We start from the raw sequence: 20428 nt of genomic DNA, 5'->3' as shown, positions 1-20428 counted from the left end.
GCTTAAATGTAACACATAGCTCACAAGAAAAGACATAAAAACAGCTCTTTAAATATATAAAAAGATGTTCAATCTCTCTCAAAACACTTTAAAATGCACTTAAACCAATACATTTTTTTCAGTTTAGAGCAAACAGGTTGATAACCCTTTGTATAATCCTTTGTCTTGGTGAAGATGTGGGAAAACAGATATACTTGCTGACTGCTGTGAAATGTTTAATGACTAAAATAGGCTTTATGAAAGGCAATTTGAAAATACCTATCAAAACTTTATATAGCTTAGTAATTCTTTTCCAGGAATTTATCTGACAAATATATCACACATGTGTGACAAGATCTCTGTGTTATTCCTTACAGCACCATTTGCATTTGCAAATGACTGGAAACAAAATAAATAGATAGCAACACGACTGGGAAATAAATTATAGTATATTCATATACTGCAAAACCATGAAGTTTGTTGAGAAAAAGGAAGTTTCCTACGTACACACATAGAATGACTTCATATGAATAAAGCAAAGTGAAAAATATATAAAATATTTAATTAGCTTTTGCATAAAACTGGGGAAAGAGCATACATTTGTATCTATATTTTTATACAGACATACTATCTTTCTAGCAGGATACACAGGAAACTGATTACACTGGAATAGTGGCTCCCTATGAGGAAGGAAAACAGATGGGAAAAGTTACACATAAACTGTATTATACACAAACCCTTAAATGTATCCTACATTTTTAAAAAAAGCAGGACAGAAGTTTCATTTAAATATTGTCACTAGAATATCAAATTCATTCAAATACAGAGAAGATATAACAGAATTAAATAAAAAATAAATGCAGTATTTTTTGTAATAAACTTGTTTATTACACTGTAATAAACTTGTTTATGACCATAAACTCCAAACAAGTAAAATTTCAGTCCATTCAGATCTTTTACCTCTGAACACATAATTACACAAGATAAAAGAACTTAAGTTGCTACTACAGTGCTTTTTCAAAAAGCACTAATAACATATCACAGATTCATAAACTAAACAAGGAACCAAAAATAAACTTACTAGACTATTTCATATCAACTCAGGAAACAATAAAATAAGAAATTCTTTCTTCAGTATTTATGAACACAAACTGTGGCTAACAGCACAATAAGAAAAAAAAGCTAAATAAGAAAAAAGCACTTAATCTTATCAACTTCACAAATATGTCAAAGAGAGCTTCAAACTGATTACATGTAAAACAAATTTTAATTAACCAGACCATATTTTATTTAAGTTATTTATTTATTTTTTTAGTAATCTCTTGCCCCATCATGGGACTGAAACTCACAACCCTGAAATCAAGAGTAGCACACTTCTCCAATGGAGCCAGCCGGGCACCCTAATAATACCATATTTTAAATGGACTAAAAAGACTCAGTCCTCAAAAGAAACCATCCTGATTCTTTTTTTTTTTCTGACTCTTTTTTAAAAAAGACTTTATTTATTTCTCAGAGAGAGAGAACACGCACAAGTAGGGGGAATGGCAGGCAGAGGGAAGAGGCTCCTGGTGAGCAAGGAGCCAGCCCCATGTGGAGCTTGATTCTAGGACCCTGGGATCATGACCTGAGCCAAAGTCAGACACTTAACTAAGTCACCCAGGCCTCCCTTCCTGACTCTTTTTTGAATGTAAGTAATTTCATAATGTCAGATTTTTATCTTTAAGTTTTCTAATGAAAAACCCTGTCATTATCAACTTATTCATTATTTTACCTTTTAGCAATATATACTTCAACTCTCACCTTCCAATGAGTAATTTCTTCTTTCATCTATGAAAATGAGAATGAGTTACAAATCACAGCATAAGCATCTTACCAAGGAGGACTACCCTACTGCACAGCTTGGGCACATTTTACATGTGAAGATAAAAACAAAGTGAACCTGTAACACATCAACTCTGTGCTGTAACAAATTTGAGTCATATGAGGCCTTCTTATATTTTTTGAGATTTTAAGGCAACCAAGGTAACAAAAGTAGATACAGCAACAATAACCATTCCAATTACAACTTCTTGATTCAAGCTAATTCACAAAATAATCTTCAAGTATTCTCTCCTTAAAGCCCAATTTAATACATAAAATCTCGACCATGTAACATGGCTAGTAACAGTGTTCCTCTGTATCTCAGATATGCTGTGTATCTTCAGAATAACTTCAATATACAAAGGCTAGATGAATTAAAAGCCATCAATAATTGGCAACATACCTGTGAACAGAAATGTAGCATTTGTTGTCATATAAAAACCAACATTAGGTGAAAAAATCATAGATGCCTATTACCCAAGATCTCAAATTAACTTCAGACATTAACTGATAGCGTGGTTCTCAACCTTGGTTGCACATTAAAATCACTTCTAGGAATGTTTAAAAAATATACTGATGTCAAGTTAATCAGAACTTGGGGAGAAGGAGTGTATCGGTAGTTTTTTTTTTTTTTTTTAAGTCTTAAGTTATTCTAAGTATGTAGCCCATAATGAGAATTACCAACAACTCAGATTACAACAATCCTGAAAGTTATTCTATAAACCGATGAGATCAGTTCTCCCTTGCTGATCTTTCTATACACATACAGTGGAAGGGAAATGTGAATCCCACATATTTCAGTTGATTCGCTAATGCATTTTGAAGCACTTAAGCACGGTAGAATTTCAAACCTGAAGCATTGGGCAAATCGTATATCCTAACGTTAATGTTCAGCCATGCTGCTGCAGGGACACTTCTCAAAAAAGTGTTGACAGGGACGCCTGGGTGGCTCAGTTGGTTAAGCCGCTGCTTTCGGCTGGGGTCATGATCCCAGGGTCCTGGGATCGAGTCCCACATCGGGCTCCTCGCTCAGCGGGGAGCCTGCTTCTCTCTCTGCCTCTGCTCTGCCGCTCTGCCTGCTTGTGTTCTCTCTCTCTCTCTCTCTGACAAATAAATAATAAAATCTTAAAAAAAAAAGTGTTGACAGACTATACTAATAAGAGAAGAGGGGGCAGACCAACCATTACTGTATGTCTGGTTATAGAATAAGTGCAATAATGAAAACCAGATTTTAAAGGCATTCAAACCTGGATCCACGACGCACTGTGTTAACGTAAACCTGTGTTTCTTCACCTGTCAAACAGTAATTATCATATACTTTATAAGTAGATACTAACGAGCTAAAATACTTAACACAATACCTGGCAATAACAACGGCTCAATTTAATAAAAATAAACTAATGCCTGTTGAGCTTAACAAAAAGGAGAGGCACTAAGCAAAGACCGGCAGAAGTCAGTCTCACAGGCCCATAAGCTCCTTTTCACAAATGTCCCCATCGGCCACGTAGAGGACTGGTATGAGCAGAAAACCAAGCAACTTCAATCCCGCAGAGATAAAATCACAGAGGGCACAACAAGGCTTGTAAAGCCGAGAGGCGCGCAAAGGCCCAAAGAAGACCGCCGGAGCGCGGCCGCCAGACCTCAGGGATGAACCGAAGGGAGGCCGATGGTGGAGAACAGAGCACGCAAGGTCCCTCACCTTCACCACGGCCGTACCCCGGCTGCCCTGACGGCCACTGTCTAGTCCCGCTCCAGGCTTGTTTACAATGAGGGTAGCCATCCTACGAGGAGACGCGCCGCAGAAGCAGCCGTCACGGCCTTCAAGTGAGGGGCGGGGTCCAGCCACCTACCCAGAGGCCTCAGCGTGCACCGCCCGCGCACAGGCGCAGTAAGACGCGGAGCGCCGCTGGCTTGACTTCCGGCCTCCTCCTCCTGCCGGTCACTAGCTGTTTGTCGGCACATCCTTTTATATATGAAGGCTTTGCTATTTATATTGTTATTATTCAGGAGTTTGCAACTGATGGAAGGAATAAAAGTAAAGGGAAAAAGAAGGCTAAAGCTAAAAGTAAATTTTCGGGGTGAAACTCCTGCTTCAGTAACAAACTCTGCCCAATTGCAGAATAGACTTGAGAGAGAAGGGGGACTACATCTCCCTGGATGCAATGCTGTTTTGTTTAAACTACAAATCCCAGCATGCAAAGTTCGTCTCTTTCACTCCGCTTGTACGCATTTGGGACGCTGTACGTATTGTCACCGAGGAAAGATTTCTTGAAGTCGCGATGCGTGATTGTGGCTTGAAAATAGGGAAGTATGTTATGTATATAGGTCTCTAAGAGGCAAGAGATGGCTTTGGTAAAAAGAGGCCGTTGAATCCGTGAAGGACATGGTAAGAAGAGAATTTAAGGTATCACCGGCGAAGAGAGCCTGTTACGAGTGATTTGATCTTCCCGAACGTTCGCTTTTCTGTTTTCTTCCGGGCTGCACTGAACCTCTTCAGTTGCCGTAGGCAGTGGATCGAAAGTGCCGGTCAAAATGGAAGTGAATCCCCCCAAACAGGAGCACCTGCTGGCCCTGAAAGGTAAACTTTTATGAACCCGACTCCCTTTATCTGTTTTCTCCTCTTCTCTCTTAATTCTCGAAGGCTTTACCCCATAGATCTGGTCCCTGGGATGTAGGCCTCGTTTTCCTTAAACAGTTAGTGCCTTCGCTCCTGCTCTGTCCTTTGGCGCCGAGTGGAAGGAAGCAATTTCTTCTCTTTGCTTTTTAGGTTTGACAGCCTCTCCCTAGAATGGAATAGATACCGGGTAAATCACTCATTGTGTGATATGCTGCAGTTAACAGACTGGCTTTAGCCGCGAGCTCGGGGGAGAGCCTGGTGAACCAAGATGGTTTACAATAGCCATCTACAGTGATTTTCCTTGTCTGTTGTGTCTTCATGTGGCACTGATAAAGTTAATAGGCTTCAGCTTCATTTGTAAAGTTAGTCTAGTATTGCAGTAAGCAGTGCCAAGGATTTAGAAATACATAGTAAAACAACGTGTAATTTAGATTTGTTAAAACTTAAGTTTGCTTCGAAGTGTTGTGAATACGGGAAAACTAATGTCAACTTTCGTTTTGTGCGCACAGCAAACTTTTTGAGTAACTTTGATGATTTAATTGTTTGATTATTTAGGGAAAACCAACAGGATAGAGTTTTTCTGGAATTCTTACTGTTTTCTGAAAACCTTTTATTTAAAATGCTTTAAGCTTTTTTTCATCTGTTTTCTACTTTTAACAAATGCGGTGCTGCTTTTTTGGATGCTCTACTGTGTGGTTACCAGTAACTTATTGAACTGAGCTGAGAAAAGGCTCAATAGACGTTTGAATTTAGTTAAATTGCACTTAACCTTCCTTGTGACATCCATTTTGAGGGACCCTTATCCCGTCCCCAGTTATGATGTAGGCATCAAACATTCCAGAAGCTTACCAGTCCCATCTGTAACATAAAATCAAATACTGATAGCTTAGTTTAAGAGGGTTGTCTCTGATCATAGAACTAAAAAACATATTAAGTAATACAGCAACAGGACCTGTAAGCTTAGCCTGAGTAAATGAGCTAGACTAAAATGGATTCTTCTAGAGAAAAAGGAAAAGAAACTGTCATGTTTTTTCTTAATCTTAAATCAAGTATGTAGGGCGCCTGGGTGGCTCAGTGGGTTAAGCCGCTGCCTTCCGCTCAGGTCATGATCTCAGGGTCATGGGATCGAGTGCTGCATCGGGCTCTCTGCTTGTCAGGGAGCCTGCTTCCCTCTCTCTCTCTCTGCCTGCCTCTCCGTCTACTTGTGATTTCTGTCAAATAAATAAATAAAATCTTTAAAAAAAAAAATCAAGTATGTAGAGCGGATTTTACTATCTATCAGGGCCTTCCTCCATCTTTCCAAGACTCATTGTTTCCCAGTGAAGGAAACAGCATTTTCAGAGAACATTCTCTCATTAGTTACTTTGATGGGAATTTGAAACAGTTCTGTTAGCAGATGGGTATGATTTTATGCAAATTGGAAGTTATTAAACACAGTTATATTCCAGTAATGTGGAAGCTAATTACCATTGGGTATTTTTAGTTTTCTGTTACTTTTTATTTTCTGGAACAGAAGAAAATCTGGGAGAGATTTTAGCAGGCTAAAAGGATAAGTGTTTTGAAATTCACTGATAGTCTCAGTTTTATTAAAGCTCCTCCATACCATTGTTTCTCCTTGTGCATCAATAATTTTCACAAGCTTTGGGGCACCTGCCTGGCTCAGGCAGGTGGGGGAGCATATGACTCTTGATCTTGGGGTGGAGAGTTCAAGCCTCACATTGGGTATAGGGATTACTTTAAAAAATAAAAAATAAAATAACTTATTAAAATTTTTTCACAGATTTTCATTTTACTGATTGTTGAATGCCAAGTGTATCAATTTATGTGGTAATTTAAGTTTACTTTCTTGTCTGTATAAAAGATTAAGGAGCTCTCAGAATTTCGTCAGTCCTCAGGGTATGACACAAGTTCAAAAGAAATGAAAGAATTCTCAGTGCCATATCTTACAATATGAAAGTATAAGGAAGAGGAAAGAAAAATTAAAAGAATTCCTAATGCTTTTAAGAATATGCTCTCTGTGTTTAGATTCATATTAAAATTATTAATGTTAAGGATCACAGTCACTTATGAGTTTAAGTTGTCAAATCTGTCCACAGTGGACATTTACAGTAGGTGAAAAGAATCATTATGAGATTATTTCTGACTCTTCAGAATCAGTGGTCAAATGAGTATTGTGACATCATGACAGGAGTCCCCATCCATGGTCATTCTGGCAATGGGAGAACCCTTTCAAAGAGTTCTCTCATGACTTGGGAGAGAAGAGATACAACCTCTCTCTCTCTCTCTTTTTTCCCCCCTACAGTAATTAGGATTTGAAAGAGCCTGCATTATGGCTCATGCAGCTTTGAACTTGGTTAGGAAGACGATTATATGCTAGAACTCATTATCAACGACTTCATTTGGTACAACTTGAAAAATTCTTTGTTCTACGAGTAAAAAAAAATAAGGAAGGTCTAGCCGTCTTGTTTTCCTCTTCAGAAGTAGAATTAAGGAGCCATGGTACTAAGGTCTTGATACTGTGAAAGTACCCCATTTAGACAAAGGAGACTTAGTCACAAACCCAGTTCCTAGCCTGGTTAAAATCAGAGTTAAACTATTTTCATGTTACTAATGTTGCTACTGTGAAAGAAAGAAATCAGTAAGTATTCTGTCTATGTATTTGGTAGAATTCATATAATTTTAAGGTATAAAGATTTTTCTCAAGGCATTAAAAATTACAGTGATTTTCGTTGTCCTCAACTCAGATGTCTCAAATTTTAAAGTATTATTACATTTTTGTTATCTTCAAATGAATCTAGTACTCTTAGAATCACTAATTTACCTTTTGTTTCTGCTATAGTCTTAAGATTATTTACCAAATTTGTTAATGACAATGGTTCCAAATCCTTTCTGTCTGTTAAGTTAGACTTGTTGACTCCTGGCAGTTTTAGGCTGAAGGTGATCTTGTAGGGCTTCTACTCCGATGAGATAAAGCATTTCCGATTTTGTGGATTACATTCAAATTTACCAACAGCACTTGGTAAAATATATTGAGACTAGTTTTATTTTTTTCTTTTTCCCTATGTGTGTAGGCTATCCCTACCATATCTTACTCTTTGCAATACTTCCACTTTAGGTCCTGTTTCCTTCTGATTTGGAAAGAGAGTCTTGTAATTGTAAATTATATTCTAGAGCTGAAGAGTACATCTAAGAAATGTTTTCTTCATTAAGAGTAACCGGATTACTGCAGAATGTCTACAGAAGTAATATTACATTATCGACCATGTGAGAGTGATCCCACACAACTGCCAAAAATTGCAGAGAAAGCAATTCAAGACTTTCCTACACGTCCACTATCGAGATTTATTCCTTGGTTTTTGCATGATGCATCCAAACTTCCACTCAAACCTAAAAGATCACCACCTGTGATTTCTGAAGAGGCAGCTGAAGATGTGAAACAATACTTAACCATTTCAGAACACGATGTTAAATCACAGAGTTATGATTGCACAGTAGATCTTTTGGAATTTCAACCTAATTTTAAAAAAAGGAAGCACTTAATCCGGTCACACTCACTGAACGAACAGACTAATTCTGGAAATTTAGATAAACAATCAGAAAAGGGAAGACAACACAAGAAGAGGTTTTGGAGTGTCTCACTTCCCAACAGTAATTGCACTGAAAATATTTTTCCTTTGTCTAAAAAATTGCAAGATTGTTTAAAGGCATTGAATTTGCATTCACTTTATAGAGCAAGATGGACTATAGAGCATGCTATTTGTAACAACCAAACTCTGGAAGACATTTGGGCAAAACTTAATCATATCATCCGGCACAATGAACTTCCATCTTGTAATGCTACATTTCAGAGACACTTAGGCCAAATATGGGTGTTCTGTGATATTATGTACTGTGAATATGTGGGAAGTCTTCTTAAAGGAAGGTTAGCTCTTACTGGGAAAATGAATTTATTTGTGCATAAATATGGTGTTATTTTTAGTATGTAATGAATTTTACGGATTGTTAAAGAGAAGAATATTCTGAATGAACTGAGTAGGATCTGAAATAGTGTGATCAATCAATTTTTTACAGGGTTTTAAATTTTTTATTTAATTTTTTTATTTGACCCCTCACTAAGATAGCCTCTTCATTCTTAATAGTATAAAAAAATTGTGTGGTAATTTGTATACAGTGGTTTCTCAGAAATAAATGACCATCACTTGAGTTCCTAGACGTGTATTAATACAAAAGTGTTCTGGGTTATACTTTTAGTAGTTTTCTTCTAAATAAATTGTGATAAATTGTTATTTTACTGAGCTTAGAGGTAAAATGTTCTATTCCTTTGTTCTGTTACTTTTCCAGTAGTTGAATTAGATAGTGCAGTGAATTACAGTGAATGGTTGGTTGGATTTTGGTAAAGTCCCAAAATGTAATTTTATAGTGTTTTTTCTTTACCATTCTAAAGTGTAATTATTAAAAAATAATAATAAAACTAGTTCTATTGCAAATGTTATTCAAATAGCATGAACATAGTTCACATTGGGAAACTAGCCCAGATTGTGCCAATGTTTCCAAGAATCTGTAACTGACAATAGTTGATGTGGAATTTTGAAACAAAAGTAAAAATGTATAATTTGCCTAAGACCATAATGTATCTTTAAGGATATAACTATTTTGAAGGGAAGTATCAAATGTGGAAGAGCTCATTATTCTTTATTTAATCTAGTACAAGTATTCAGTGTTAATGGTGGTTAATGCTGATTGCTAGTTGATGGGTTCCTGGAGTTATTGTGAGTTTCCCAATAGCAAAATGTTTTAAATTGGGTTTACACATCACCTCATAAAAATACCCAAAATGATTATGAAGGTTTTATGTAAAAATATACTTATTTAGCAAATTTAAGTGCCTAACGTGAGCTGGTTAGAAAGCAGTATGCAAGGAGAAACATGGACCTACCCTTACAGAGTTCATATGGAATTACTTCCATTAAGTGGTCAAACCACCTCCCTGGGAAACAGCAGGAATTGTAGTCTTTCTGAAAGGCTGACACATTTGCCTTGCGGCACAGTGCCTGATAATGGTAAGGGCTCAATAAACATGTACACACCCTTTGGATGGATTCTTTGTAGCCTGCCTGAGTTGAGGTTGCTTAAAAGCAAACTATTAATTTTTAAATTAAGTGATAATTTTTTTCCAATTAGATTTCAGCCTGTCCAAACACTTTTAACTACGTTCAGTACCTTTTTATTGTCTCAAATGAGACTGCTCTCTAAAAAATAATCATCAGGTACAGAATGCTTCCAAAAATCTTTAAATGAAAAGTCACCAGGTTTAGAGGGAGTTTCTGAGGTCACTTTTTCAGTAATTACTTCTTTGTTTCCTTAATCATCTTTTCAACCTTCGGGTATCAAGAAGTTATTGAGTATTGCCACCAAACTTTGCAAATAAGAGTTGTCATATTTTTAGACAGTCATAGATGGTGGATTTAATTTTTTTTGTTCAGGTCTTATTTATCAGAAGTTGCTAATTACGAGTTAAAAGTAAGGTAATTGTAAGACAAAGTCACTTGAACAGAAGACAGTTTTTTTTTTGACATAGTTTAAAATATAAGGTATAGTGGAGTCATGAGATTGTTATGAGCAGTTTTTTTTTTTTTTTAAGATTTTATTTATTTATTTGACAGAGATCACAAGCAGGCAGAGAGGCAGGCAGAGAGAGAGAGGAGGAAGCAGGCTCCCTGCTGAGCAGAAGCCCGATGCGGGCCTCGATCCCAGGACCCTGGGATCATGACCTGAGCCGAAGGCAGCGGCTTAACCCACTGAGCCACCCAGGCGCCCTATGAGCAGTTTTTTAATCCAAGAATCATACTTCTAAAAATTCTTTATTTAAATTCAATTTAGTTAACATACACTATATTATTAGTTACCAGGGTAGAATTTACTGATTTATCAGTTGCATGTAACAGGCAATGCTCATTATGTCAAGTGCCTGCCTTAATGCCCATCACCCATTTACCCCTTCCCCCATTCACTTTCCCTCCAGCTACCCTCAGTTTGTTTCCTAGAGTTTAGCATCTCTTATGGTTTGCCTCCCCGTTTTCATCTTATTTTTCCTTCCCTTCCCCTATGTTCATCTGTTTTGTTTCTTAAATTCTACTTATGACTGAAATCATACGGTATTTGTCTTTCTCTGACTAGCTTATTGTGCTTAGCATTATACCACCTAGTTCCATCCATGTCATTGTAAATGGCAAGGTTTCATTCTTTTTGATAGCTGAGTAATAATACTCCATTTTATGTGTGTACCACATCTTCTGTATCCAGTCTTCTGTCCGTATCCGGGCTCTTTCCATAGTTTGGCTGTTGTGGACGTTGCTGCTATAAACATTGGGGTCCAGGTGCCCCTTAAAATCATTATGTATGTATTCTTTGAATAAATTCTTAGTAGTACTATTGCTGGGTCATAGAGTAACTCTATTTTTAACTTTTTGAGGAACTGCCATACTGTTTTCCAGAGTGGCTGCACCAGTTTGCATTCCCACCAACAGTTTAAGAGCATTACCCTTTCTCCTCATCCTCGCCAACATCTGTTGTTTCCTGAGTTAATTTTAGCCAAGAATCACACTTATTAAAAAGAGTTTCTTTGTCTTCATATGTGATGGATTTAAAGTTTTCTCAATTGTGTCGTTTGCTTTCTACCTCATACTGAAGCAGTGAAAGGGTAATTCAGAACTGGAAAACTCAAGATTGAGTTTTACTGCAAATAGTGCTATGATTTTGAAAGAAGCAGAGATCCATTTCTCCTTCCTACTTCTCCACTTCCATTTGAAGTGATCAGGGCCGGGGTGTCTGGGTGGCTTGGTTGTTAAGGGTCTGCCTTTGGCTTGGGTCATGGCCCCAGGGTCTGCGTATTGAGCCCTGCCTTGGGCTCCCTGCTTGGTGGGAGGCCTGCTTCTCCCTCTCCCACTCCCCCTGCTTGTGTTCCCTCTCTCGCTGTGTCTCTTTCTGTCAAATAAATAAACAAAAAAAAGTTTTTTAAAGTAATCAAGGCATAAGAATTTAGAATCCATTACTGCTTTTTTTTTTTTTTAAGATTTTTTATTTTATTTATTTGACAGAGACACATCACAAGTAGGCAGAGAAGCAGGCAGAGAGAGAGAGAGAGGAGGAAGCAGGCTCCCTGCTGAGCAAAGAGCCGGATGCGGGACTCGATCCCAGGACCCTGAGATCATGACCTGAGCTGAAGGCAGCGGCTTAACCCACTGAGCCACCCAGGCACCCTCCATTACTGCTTTTAAGCTTTTTTCGTGTACTTAGAACCTTAGGACTGATGATTCTAGCACTAGTTAGTAGTAGGCTCAGCAGTATTTCTCATTTCTACCATTAAGTCATAGATGTGGAAGTAAGTTAGGTACACAAGAATGTGTACAGAAAGGTGAATCTCTGAGAGCATCTGATGAAATAACGACAGCATTTACTCTAGGAAAGTGGCAGCAGTACCCTAATTTTGTTTTTCCCTGACAACCTCTCTACCTTAAAATAAATGTTAAATTCAACCAAAAAAAAAAGATGTGGAGGGTATCATATGAATTTAGCTTCCTTTACCAATTTATCAAATAGCTTAAATACAATTTTTTGAGAATTTCAAAATGAGCTCTTGCATAATGATTCACTTTGATAAAATGTGCTCAAAATATCCAGAATTCACAGTTCACAAACTTGAAATCATTCAGGGACTAGATAGGCAAGACTGTGGAATATAGTTAAGGACTTTGAACTTGAAGAAGATCCTGCCTTAATTTAGTTGTTGTTGTTGTTTATTTTTTAATGTTCTTTCCAAGCAAAATGTATACAAAAGTTGAACTTGGCCCAGTTCATTAGTTTGTAACTTCAGGCCTCTTACATAAATTATTGAAGACTTATAGAAGTTTTTTTTTTTTTTAAATAATAGGTAAAACCTAAATTTTATAAGTAAATGTCTGTGTTTTGTGAGTTCCAATGAAAATGCCACCACATATGACACTATTTGTTGTGCCTAGTGAGTATTTGATTTGGCACTTGGCTGAAAATTGCATATTCTTTTTTGTCTCTTTAATTTTTGTCAAAGAACCTGTTTTTTAACATTCAAGCCTGAATATAAGATTGTCATTTAATAACCAGTGCTTTATTAGGGCATCTGGGTGGCTCATTCAGTTAGCCTCCAACTCTTGATTCTGGCTCAGGTCATGAGCTCTGGGTTGTGAGATCAAGCCCTGCCTCAGACTCCATGCTCACTGGGAAGTCCCTTCTCGCCCTCCCCTTCTGCCCAAACCCGCACCAAGTGTACCTACTCTCTTACTTTATCTAAAGTAAATAAATCTTTAAAAAAAAAAGTAACCAATGCTTTATTATAGTTCCTCTCCCAGGTTTCTTAAACCTTGCTATTGTTGGTATTTGGTCTTTTCCAGCTAACAAACATTATGTGTAGTATTTGAGTTCCATTTATTTGCTGTAAGACAGGAAACACTGAGTTTCAATATGAGATACTTTTATGTTACTAATTGGACTTGCCCAGTTTGTGTTTTATAGTAGTTTTCTTTGAGTCCACAGAATGATAGTATTTCTTACCAACTGCTCCCCCCCCAACACTGATTTTTTACCCTCTTTGAAAATATGAAGGAAACTGGTATTTTTAATATTTTTAATACCAGTTTGGGAAGTTTTTATTTTTAATGGAGGGTTATTCCTCACCCACTATTATCTCATCTCCTAGGAAATCATAAAATGAGTAAAACTAAACTTTATAAGACTTGTACACAATGGAAGTTCGAGCATATAATAAGCAAATAGGGTGGCTACACATTTGGGTGAACTCAAAAACACTTTATGGGTTTTTTTTTAACTTTTTATTTAATTTCCATTTAGTTATCATACATTTAATATTAGTTTCGGGTGTACAGAAACAGTGCTTCAGCCTTTCCATACAACACCTGGTGCTCAATACAAGTGCATAATCTCTAAGTCAAACGAACCCATTACTCCCATCCCCCCCATCCACCTCCACTCTGATAACCATTAGTTCTCTATAGTTAAGGGTTCATTTCTTGCCTTCTCTCTCTCCATTTTTCCTTTTGCTGGTTTGTTTTCTTTCTTAAGTTCCATGTATGAGTGAAATCACATGGTATTTTTGAGGTTGCTTTTTTAAAAATAGTGTTTTAGGATTCCCTTGAGAGCATATTTTTATTAAGATCACGTTTCTTCTGAAATGAAAAAAAAAAATGGGGCATAGAGAACACTACTTGGTGTAAAAAGTGATCTTAGAGGGAGGCCTGGGTGGCTCATTCGGTTAAGCATTTGTCTTCAGCTCAGGTCATGTTCCTAGGATCCTGGGCCTGAGCCCCATGTCAGGCTCCCCACTCAGTGGAGAACCTGCTTCTGCCTCTCCTCTCAGCTCATTCTCTCTCTCTCTCTCTCTCTCTCTCTCTCTCTCTCTCTCACTATCTCTGTGTCTCTTGCTCTCTCGCTCTCTCTCTCTCTCTCAAAAAAAAGAAAAAAGCTTAGAGTCTTAGATATTTAGATTGTGGAAAAAAAGTCTCTTCTTTATCATTTTTAGAGCACTTTTTTATTCCCCTTCAGATAGAACTGAATTTTAATCTGCTTTCCTAGTTAGAAGTGAAGGAGAAAGAAAACCTTCTCAACCACTTCGGGTGCCCATCAATGATCTGTAGCTGGTTAATACTCTGCTTGACACAGAGTTCTATTTTGAATGCCCATACGATGTTTCCGATAAGGGATAACGTAAACAGGTTTATGCCCCTAGGCCTATAATTAATAATACAGAGAATTAGTTTTGAACAAAGTGAATTTATCTGAGTTCAGATCTAATTCTGCCACCTATCTGCTATATAGTCTTATATACAAATTACCTTCTCCAAGTATCACCCTTATGTGTAAAATGTAGTTAATGACACCAAATTTGTAGTCATGAGACTTAAATGTGTTGATACTTGTGAAGTATTTAGCATGCTATCTGGCACTAGTAAATGCTCAGTAAATATCAGCTATGCAAAGTGACTTCAGAAATTTTAAGGTTAACATGTTGCCTGTTTCGGTAGCCATCTACTTATATTTATATTATCTGTTTTTACTTAATTTGTTTAAGTAAGATCTGTGCCCAGCATAGGGCTTGAACTTACAACTCTGAGACCAAGAGCCAACTAGGCAACCCTCAACAGCCATCAGTTTAATATATAACATTGTTTAATGGCCTCCGTTTATGAAATGTAACATCGTCAAAATAATATCAGGTACTTGAGGATTTAGGTAAGGTGCTAATTCTTTCATTCAGCAAAGATTTATGGAATATACTATGTGCCAGAAACTGTCGAAAACGGAGTATAATAGGTAAGAGCCTCAACCTTGTGAAGTTTGGATCAAAATGCTATAAATAAGTACATTTATCAGTTCATGATAAATACAAGGGGCTATGAGAGAGACAAGGTGAGCTGCTGTTACTTCTTTTTTGGAAAAGATGACATTTATCCTGAGACCCAATGAGAAAGACACTGAATTTGTTGTGAATGATATAGCTAGTTAGTAGTTGGGTGGTATATGTTTACATATGCTAATGAATACCACTTAAACTGTGAATTGACCATTTAAGTTGATAGTCTTTAAAGTTTTTTGGGTTAGATTTGAATGAACATTTTTTTTAATTTTTTTATTTTTTTTAATAAATATATAATATATTTTTATCCCCAGGGTACAGGTCTGTGAATCGCCATGAAAGTACATTTTTAACAGAGTATAAAGAAATGATTAACTTTCTGAAATATTTTACAAGTTTCTATGATTTTTACTGTTATATTTTTGTCTTTATTTTAATGCGATCAAAGGTCAGTCTTTAGAAGTAATTGAAAAGATTTTTTTAGTTAAAATGTCCTATCCGCACTGTAATAGATTTCATAAGTTTTCACTTTTTAGTTTTCTGTGGCTTAATTTTTGCCTCTTAACTGCTTGATACATAGGCAATTTGTTTGGTATTTGAATTTAATTTGTAAGTTAAATTTCTTATTTTTCCCAGATAGCCAACCAGTTGTGCTTTATCATGTTGCTTTTTTTTTTCCTTCATCCTAATAATCTTTATTTTACTATCTAATATATCTGTGTGGTGTTGCATTAATAAACCAATTTGTTGACTATAGACCAATCTTTTAATATATGGTAAATTCATGTCTGCCTCATTTTTCCCGATTAATTTCCTTAGCTTATTTTTACTTGTTTTTCTAAACTTTAGACACATTCTGTCATGTCCCAAGAACAAATCTTAGTTTTGGTTGGAATTTAAAAAGCTATACTTTGGGGGCGCCTGGGTGGCTCAGGTCATGATCCCAGGGTCCTGGGATGGAGCTCCACTTTGGGTGCTCTGCTCAGCAGGGAGCCTGCTTCCTCCTCTCTCTCTGCCTGCCTCTCTGCCTACGTGTGATCTCTGTCTGTCAAATAAATAAATAAAATCTTTTTTAAAAAAATAAATAAATAGCTATACATTGAATGATACTTTCATCATTTCCTTACAGAATGAATATTACTTAAAGGTCCACTTACTGAACTTCCAGTGGCCAGTGATTAGAACCGAGAGATAAAGCTCATAAAGATTGTTTTTTCTAAAATTACTGTCTCATATTCATGGTGGTGAATCAAAACATTTTTCCCTTTCAGGAAGATATCTTGATACTGTTCAAAGAATGTCACTCAGGATTTTTCTTAAAGTCTTATTCTCATATACCTTAAACTTTAAAATTCCTTTATTTTCCAGTTTTTCTATAATGTGGTATTCTACATTTACATTTAGTTTTTTTAATGCATTAAGCTTTGAATAAGTCATATGTAAGATTTTCTATTGTAAGTTAATATTTTTAGTAAATCATTGGTGTACGATTTGGAAAAGTACTTAATATTATATTTAGGAAGCTTTAGTTATATTTGATTTTAGTAAAGAACAGATGAGTATCATACACTCAACTTAGGAATGCTAGTCCAAAACAATATTAACATTTTCTTTCTTTTTTTTTTCTTAATTCACAGTGATGCGGTTAACTAAGCCTACTTTATTCACCAATATTCCAGTAACATGTGAAGAAAAAGACTTACCTGGTATGCTTTGTTATGCTTGTACCTAGGGAAAAGTTGAAACCTGGGTTACCTGTGTTACCTTGGAATAAGCATAGTCTTGCCAGTCTTCTACTAACTCTTTGCTGCATTCTTTATTGTCTCTTTGTATGATATAAGTAGTGGCCATTTACATAGTAGGTCTTACTCATAATCTCTTAAGTCAAGATACTATGGATATCCCATGGCAATAAGAAACTTAATTTTAGTAAGGATACATTCATAGTCATGATATCAGAATTTTATTTATCTTCACATGGTCCATCAACTTGTATATTAGCCATTCCCTTTAAAATTATTGGAGCTCTTTATATTTTGTATCTCATGGCCTTCATTTTCCTTTGTTTCTGAAGCATTCATTCTCTATGAAACTCAAATTTTTTGTCATAAATTTGTTGTAGTGAAGATAATAAATTAGATTTTTATTAAAGCATTTTTTTAAAGTATTTCTCCCAGCTGTTTCTTTGTGGCAGTAAAACTTATTTACAAGATAGATTTTAGAATTTACATTTTTCTCTTTCTATAGGAGATCTTTTTAACCAACTCATGAGAGATGATCCTTCAACTGTAAATGGTGCAGAAATTTTAATGTTGGGTGAAATGTTGACTTTACCACAGAATTTCGGGTAAGAATGTGTTGACATAAGCCATACTTAAAGCCATTACAAATTATATTTTCATAAAATAACTAATGAATGGAAAAATACTCATACATTTAAGTGGTAAAAAAAAAAAAAAAAAAAAAAAGGTTTTACCAGAATTATACTTAGTGATTCTGGGGGAGTTTTTTAATTTAAAAAAAAAAAAAAAGGTACAAAAAAAGAAAAGGGGCTCCTTCGGTGGCTCTGTTAATTAAGTTGCTTTCTGCTCAGGTCTTGATCTCTGGGTGGTGAGATCAAGCCCTACACTGGGCTCACCCTGGGTGTGGAACCTGCTTGGGATTCTCTCTCTCCCTCTTCCTCTGCCATCTCCTCCAAACCACCACCACCACCACACTGCAAAAAAAAAAAAAAAAAACAAAGTATGAATAGTGGTTTCTAGGGACGATTAAATTTTAACTTTCTTCCTTAGATCTTACTGCATTTTTTAGTAGCCTATATTCCTTTTCTTTTAACTGGCTTAATCTAAATGTCTTTTAGAAAGCTGCTTTCTTGTTCAGTTTCATAGTCCTCTCCTAACATAAGCTATCAGACTTCTCAGCTCATTAGGAACTGTCAATTTTTATTCCTTCTCTTAGTCTTAGTTCTTCTCTACTTCTGGGTTATTAATGAGGTAGAAGCCCTTGGTTTTTCTGTTTTCAACTGAGAGAATTTAAGACCACATGGAATTTTTAGGTTTTTTTTTTTTTTTAATTTTTTTTTTAATTTATTTATTTGTCAGAGAGGGAGAGAGAGCAAGCACAGGCAGAGGCAGAGGGAGAAGCAGGTTCCCCACCAAGCAAGGAGCCCGATGTGGGACTCGATCCCAGGACACTGGGACCATGACCTGAGCCAAAGGCAGCTGCTTAACCAACTGAGCCACCCAGGCGTCCGGAATTTTTAGGTTTAAAAAAGGTTTACAAAATGTAGTTACTGACTGGTGTCTTGAAAGCTTGGAATTATGTTCATATTTAAAAATTTATGTGAAATATATTTATAGGTTTTTGTGTAATATATATTTATAAACAGGTATTTTTATAAAACTTACCTTACAAAAAATATAAAGTATTTGTGTTAGAGTAACTTAGAAAAATAAGACAAATTGGTAAAAAAAAACTCAGATCAATTGGGGGTCTCTACTAGATTCAGGGCATAAGTTATTTCAAAAATTGCCTTTTCTAGCCTCGTCAGTAAATAATCATTAAGACTTTAAATATGGATCTAATTTCAGTGGCTTATGTCTAGGGAAATAGGCTATTTGTACAGTAGTTGAGAGCCAAGATTATGTCATATTTTATAGACTACATCAGTATTTTCAACTGTACTGGGTAATGAATGAGCAGCATAGGGTACACAAAGAAATGCTGAAGCAGTATTTCACTTAATCATTATCCTTTAATAAATTCTTCTCCATTTTAAGTTCTCAGCGGTGCTTATATAGATTATGTGTGTTAAAATATGAGTAGATTTCTGCCTAAAAGTTTATTTTATTTCACAGGAATATATTTTTGGGAGAGACCTTTTCCAGTTACATCAGCGTTCATAATGATAGCAATCAAGTTGTAAAAGATATATTAGTAAAAGTAAGTGGCATTCTTGCTTGGTGTATATATATATATTTTTTTTTTAACTTTTTAATTTGTATTCTTATGTTTTTGAAACTTCATTAAGATGTACTTTGATATTGGACTTTTTAATTGTCATTAACAACAGGCATTAATTGAACACCTAATTGTATAAGATAATATGGTAACAAGCACAGAATGATTTTTCCTTATCCTCAAAAGTTGTGATCACTTGGGTGAGACAGTATACCAGTTAAAGGTTTCAGTTTTTATTAATTTGTGATTAACATAATAGAATTTGGAAGAGGAGGAAAGATCACAGATGATTGCATCAGTCTTGAGGACATATTAGAGGAGAAGTTACGCAACAGGATCTTCAAGGAATAGTAGGACCCAGAGGAAAAGCAAAACATGATAATCAGCCCAGACATAGGCATCCATAATGTGTTCTTGTAGCCATGAACAGAATTCACTTGATAGAAGTAGATAAGGTACAGAGATGTGCAGTAGCCAGTGAGTGGAGCATCTCAAAAGCCAGCTGACAGCTAAAGGTTTTAGCTTTTTTTTTTTTTTTTTTAAGGCAGTGGGCAGTCAGTGGGGACTTATGAGCAAAGGTATTGGCACTGTGTTGGAAGACTGATATGAAAGCATGTTATGGGATAGCTTGTAGGAAATACACCAGTTAGAATATTCTTCCCAGGGTGCTTGGGTGACTCAGTGGTTAAAGCCTCTGCCTTCGGCTCGGGTTGTGTTCCCAGGGTCCTGGGATCGAGCCTCACTTCGGGCTCTCTGCTCGGCAGGGAGCCTGCCTCCTCCTCCTCTCTCTCTCTCTCTGCCTGCCTCTCTGCCTACTTGTGATCTGTCTGTCAAATAAATAAAAATCTTAAAAAAAAGAATATTCTTGCTAGCATTAGAAATCAAGAGATAGAATATGCTAATTCAAACAATTTGAAACTAAATATAAAGAAAGTAAAAATTTACTGTAGGTCGGGCAGAAGTCATCAAGGCTATCTTCACATGGTAACTTTATGTTACTGCAGCATTGATGGAAGGGAAGTCCAATTAAAATGAGTTTTTAAATGACCAGCAAGTGTTAGAATTGAAAAGGACCTCATAGAGCCAGTATTCCAAATATCATATAGGACCCAACTACCAGAAACTGGATGCAGAGTTTTTCATACGTGTTTGTATGCTTGTCTTACTATGGATGGAGTTTCTGCCTTTTATTAAACCATGGGTTGTCATACTATAGCCTGCAGGCCAAATTTGGTCTCTTTGCCTGTTTTTGTAAGGCCTTGGAGTTAAGGATTGTTTCAACATTTTCAAATGATTCAAAGAAACAATCTTACTTTGGATGTGAAAATTACATGAAATTCAAATGCCAGTGTCCATAAATAAAGTTTTATTGGCAGCAGCCACAGTCATTCATTTAGGTATTATCTGGGGCAGATATTAGGCTACTACTGGGACTACAACTGGGGAGTTTGCAGAGACATTGGATAACCTGTAAAGTTTAAAGTATTTGCTATCTGAACTTTGATTTTTTTATTTTTTTTAAGCTTTTATTTATTTATTTGAAAGAAAGAGAGAACAAGCAGAGGGAGGGGCAGAGGGGGAAACAGACTCACATTGAACAGGGAGCC

General features: G+C 36.2%; 3 protein-coding genes across 9 annotated transcripts in view; 2 read left to right on the top strand and 1 right to left on the bottom strand.

The window, feature by feature from the left end:
* TRIM23 (tripartite motif containing 23) overlaps positions 1 to 3701 on the bottom strand; it is a 30870-nt gene extending 27169 nt beyond the window's left edge. The window contains exon 1 of the mRNA XM_032336112.1: positions 3539 to 3701. Within this exon, the coding sequence (XP_032192003.1) occupies positions 3539 to 3619 (81 nt within the window). The 5' untranslated portion in view covers positions 3620 to 3701. The remainder of the gene's footprint in view (positions 1 to 3538) is intronic.
* Positions 3702 to 4304: 603 nt separating this feature from the next.
* The window catches only part of TRAPPC13 (trafficking protein particle complex 13), a 43718-nt gene continuing 27594 nt past the window's right edge, over positions 4305 to 20428 (top strand). For 4 of the 6 annotated variants that reach the window (XM_032336116.1, XM_032336115.1, XM_032336114.1 and 1 more), the window contains exons 1-4: positions 4305 to 4417; positions 16499 to 16567; positions 17109 to 17208; positions 18719 to 18803. In XM_032336116.1, coding sequence (XP_032192007.1) covers positions 4372 to 4417; positions 16499 to 16567; positions 17109 to 17208; positions 18719 to 18803 — 300 coding nt within the window. In that variant the 5' untranslated portion in view covers positions 4305 to 4371. Of the gene's footprint in view, positions 4418 to 6276; positions 7095 to 8195; positions 8379 to 16498; positions 16568 to 17108; positions 17209 to 18718; positions 18804 to 20428 lie in introns of those variants that run through there. The other 2 variants (XM_032336118.1, XM_032336117.1) reach the window with 2 other exon arrangements.
* SHLD3 (shieldin complex subunit 3) lies at positions 4320 to 9042 on the top strand. 2 transcript variants are annotated; one of them, XM_032336122.1, is made up of 2 exons: positions 4320 to 4417; positions 7572 to 9042. In XM_032336122.1, the coding sequence occupies exon 2, from the start codon at positions 7687 to 7689 to the stop codon at positions 8440 to 8442; it is 756 nt and encodes a 251-aa protein (XP_032192013.1). In that variant the 5' UTR covers positions 4320 to 4417; positions 7572 to 7686; the 3' UTR covers positions 8443 to 9042. The 2 variants fall into 2 exon arrangements, with proteins under 2 accessions (XP_032192013.1, XP_032192014.1); XM_032336123.1 differs by having other exon boundaries at positions 4329 to 4417; positions 7628 to 9042.

The sequence above is a fragment of the Mustela erminea genome, chromosome 3, assembly GCF_009829155.1.
Source record: "Mustela erminea isolate mMusErm1 chromosome 3, mMusErm1.Pri, whole genome shotgun sequence".
Classification (NCBI taxonomy): Eukaryota; Metazoa; Chordata; class Mammalia; order Carnivora; family Mustelidae; genus Mustela; species Mustela erminea.
Note: the sequence above shows the minus strand (reverse complement) of the source record. Positions and strands in the feature narration are given on the sequence as shown.

Excerpts from the sequence above, each read along its gene's own strand:
- SHLD3 (XM_032336122.1), top strand. The coding sequence starts at position 7,687 with ATGTCTACAGAAGTAATATTACATTATCGACCATGTGAGAGTGATCCC.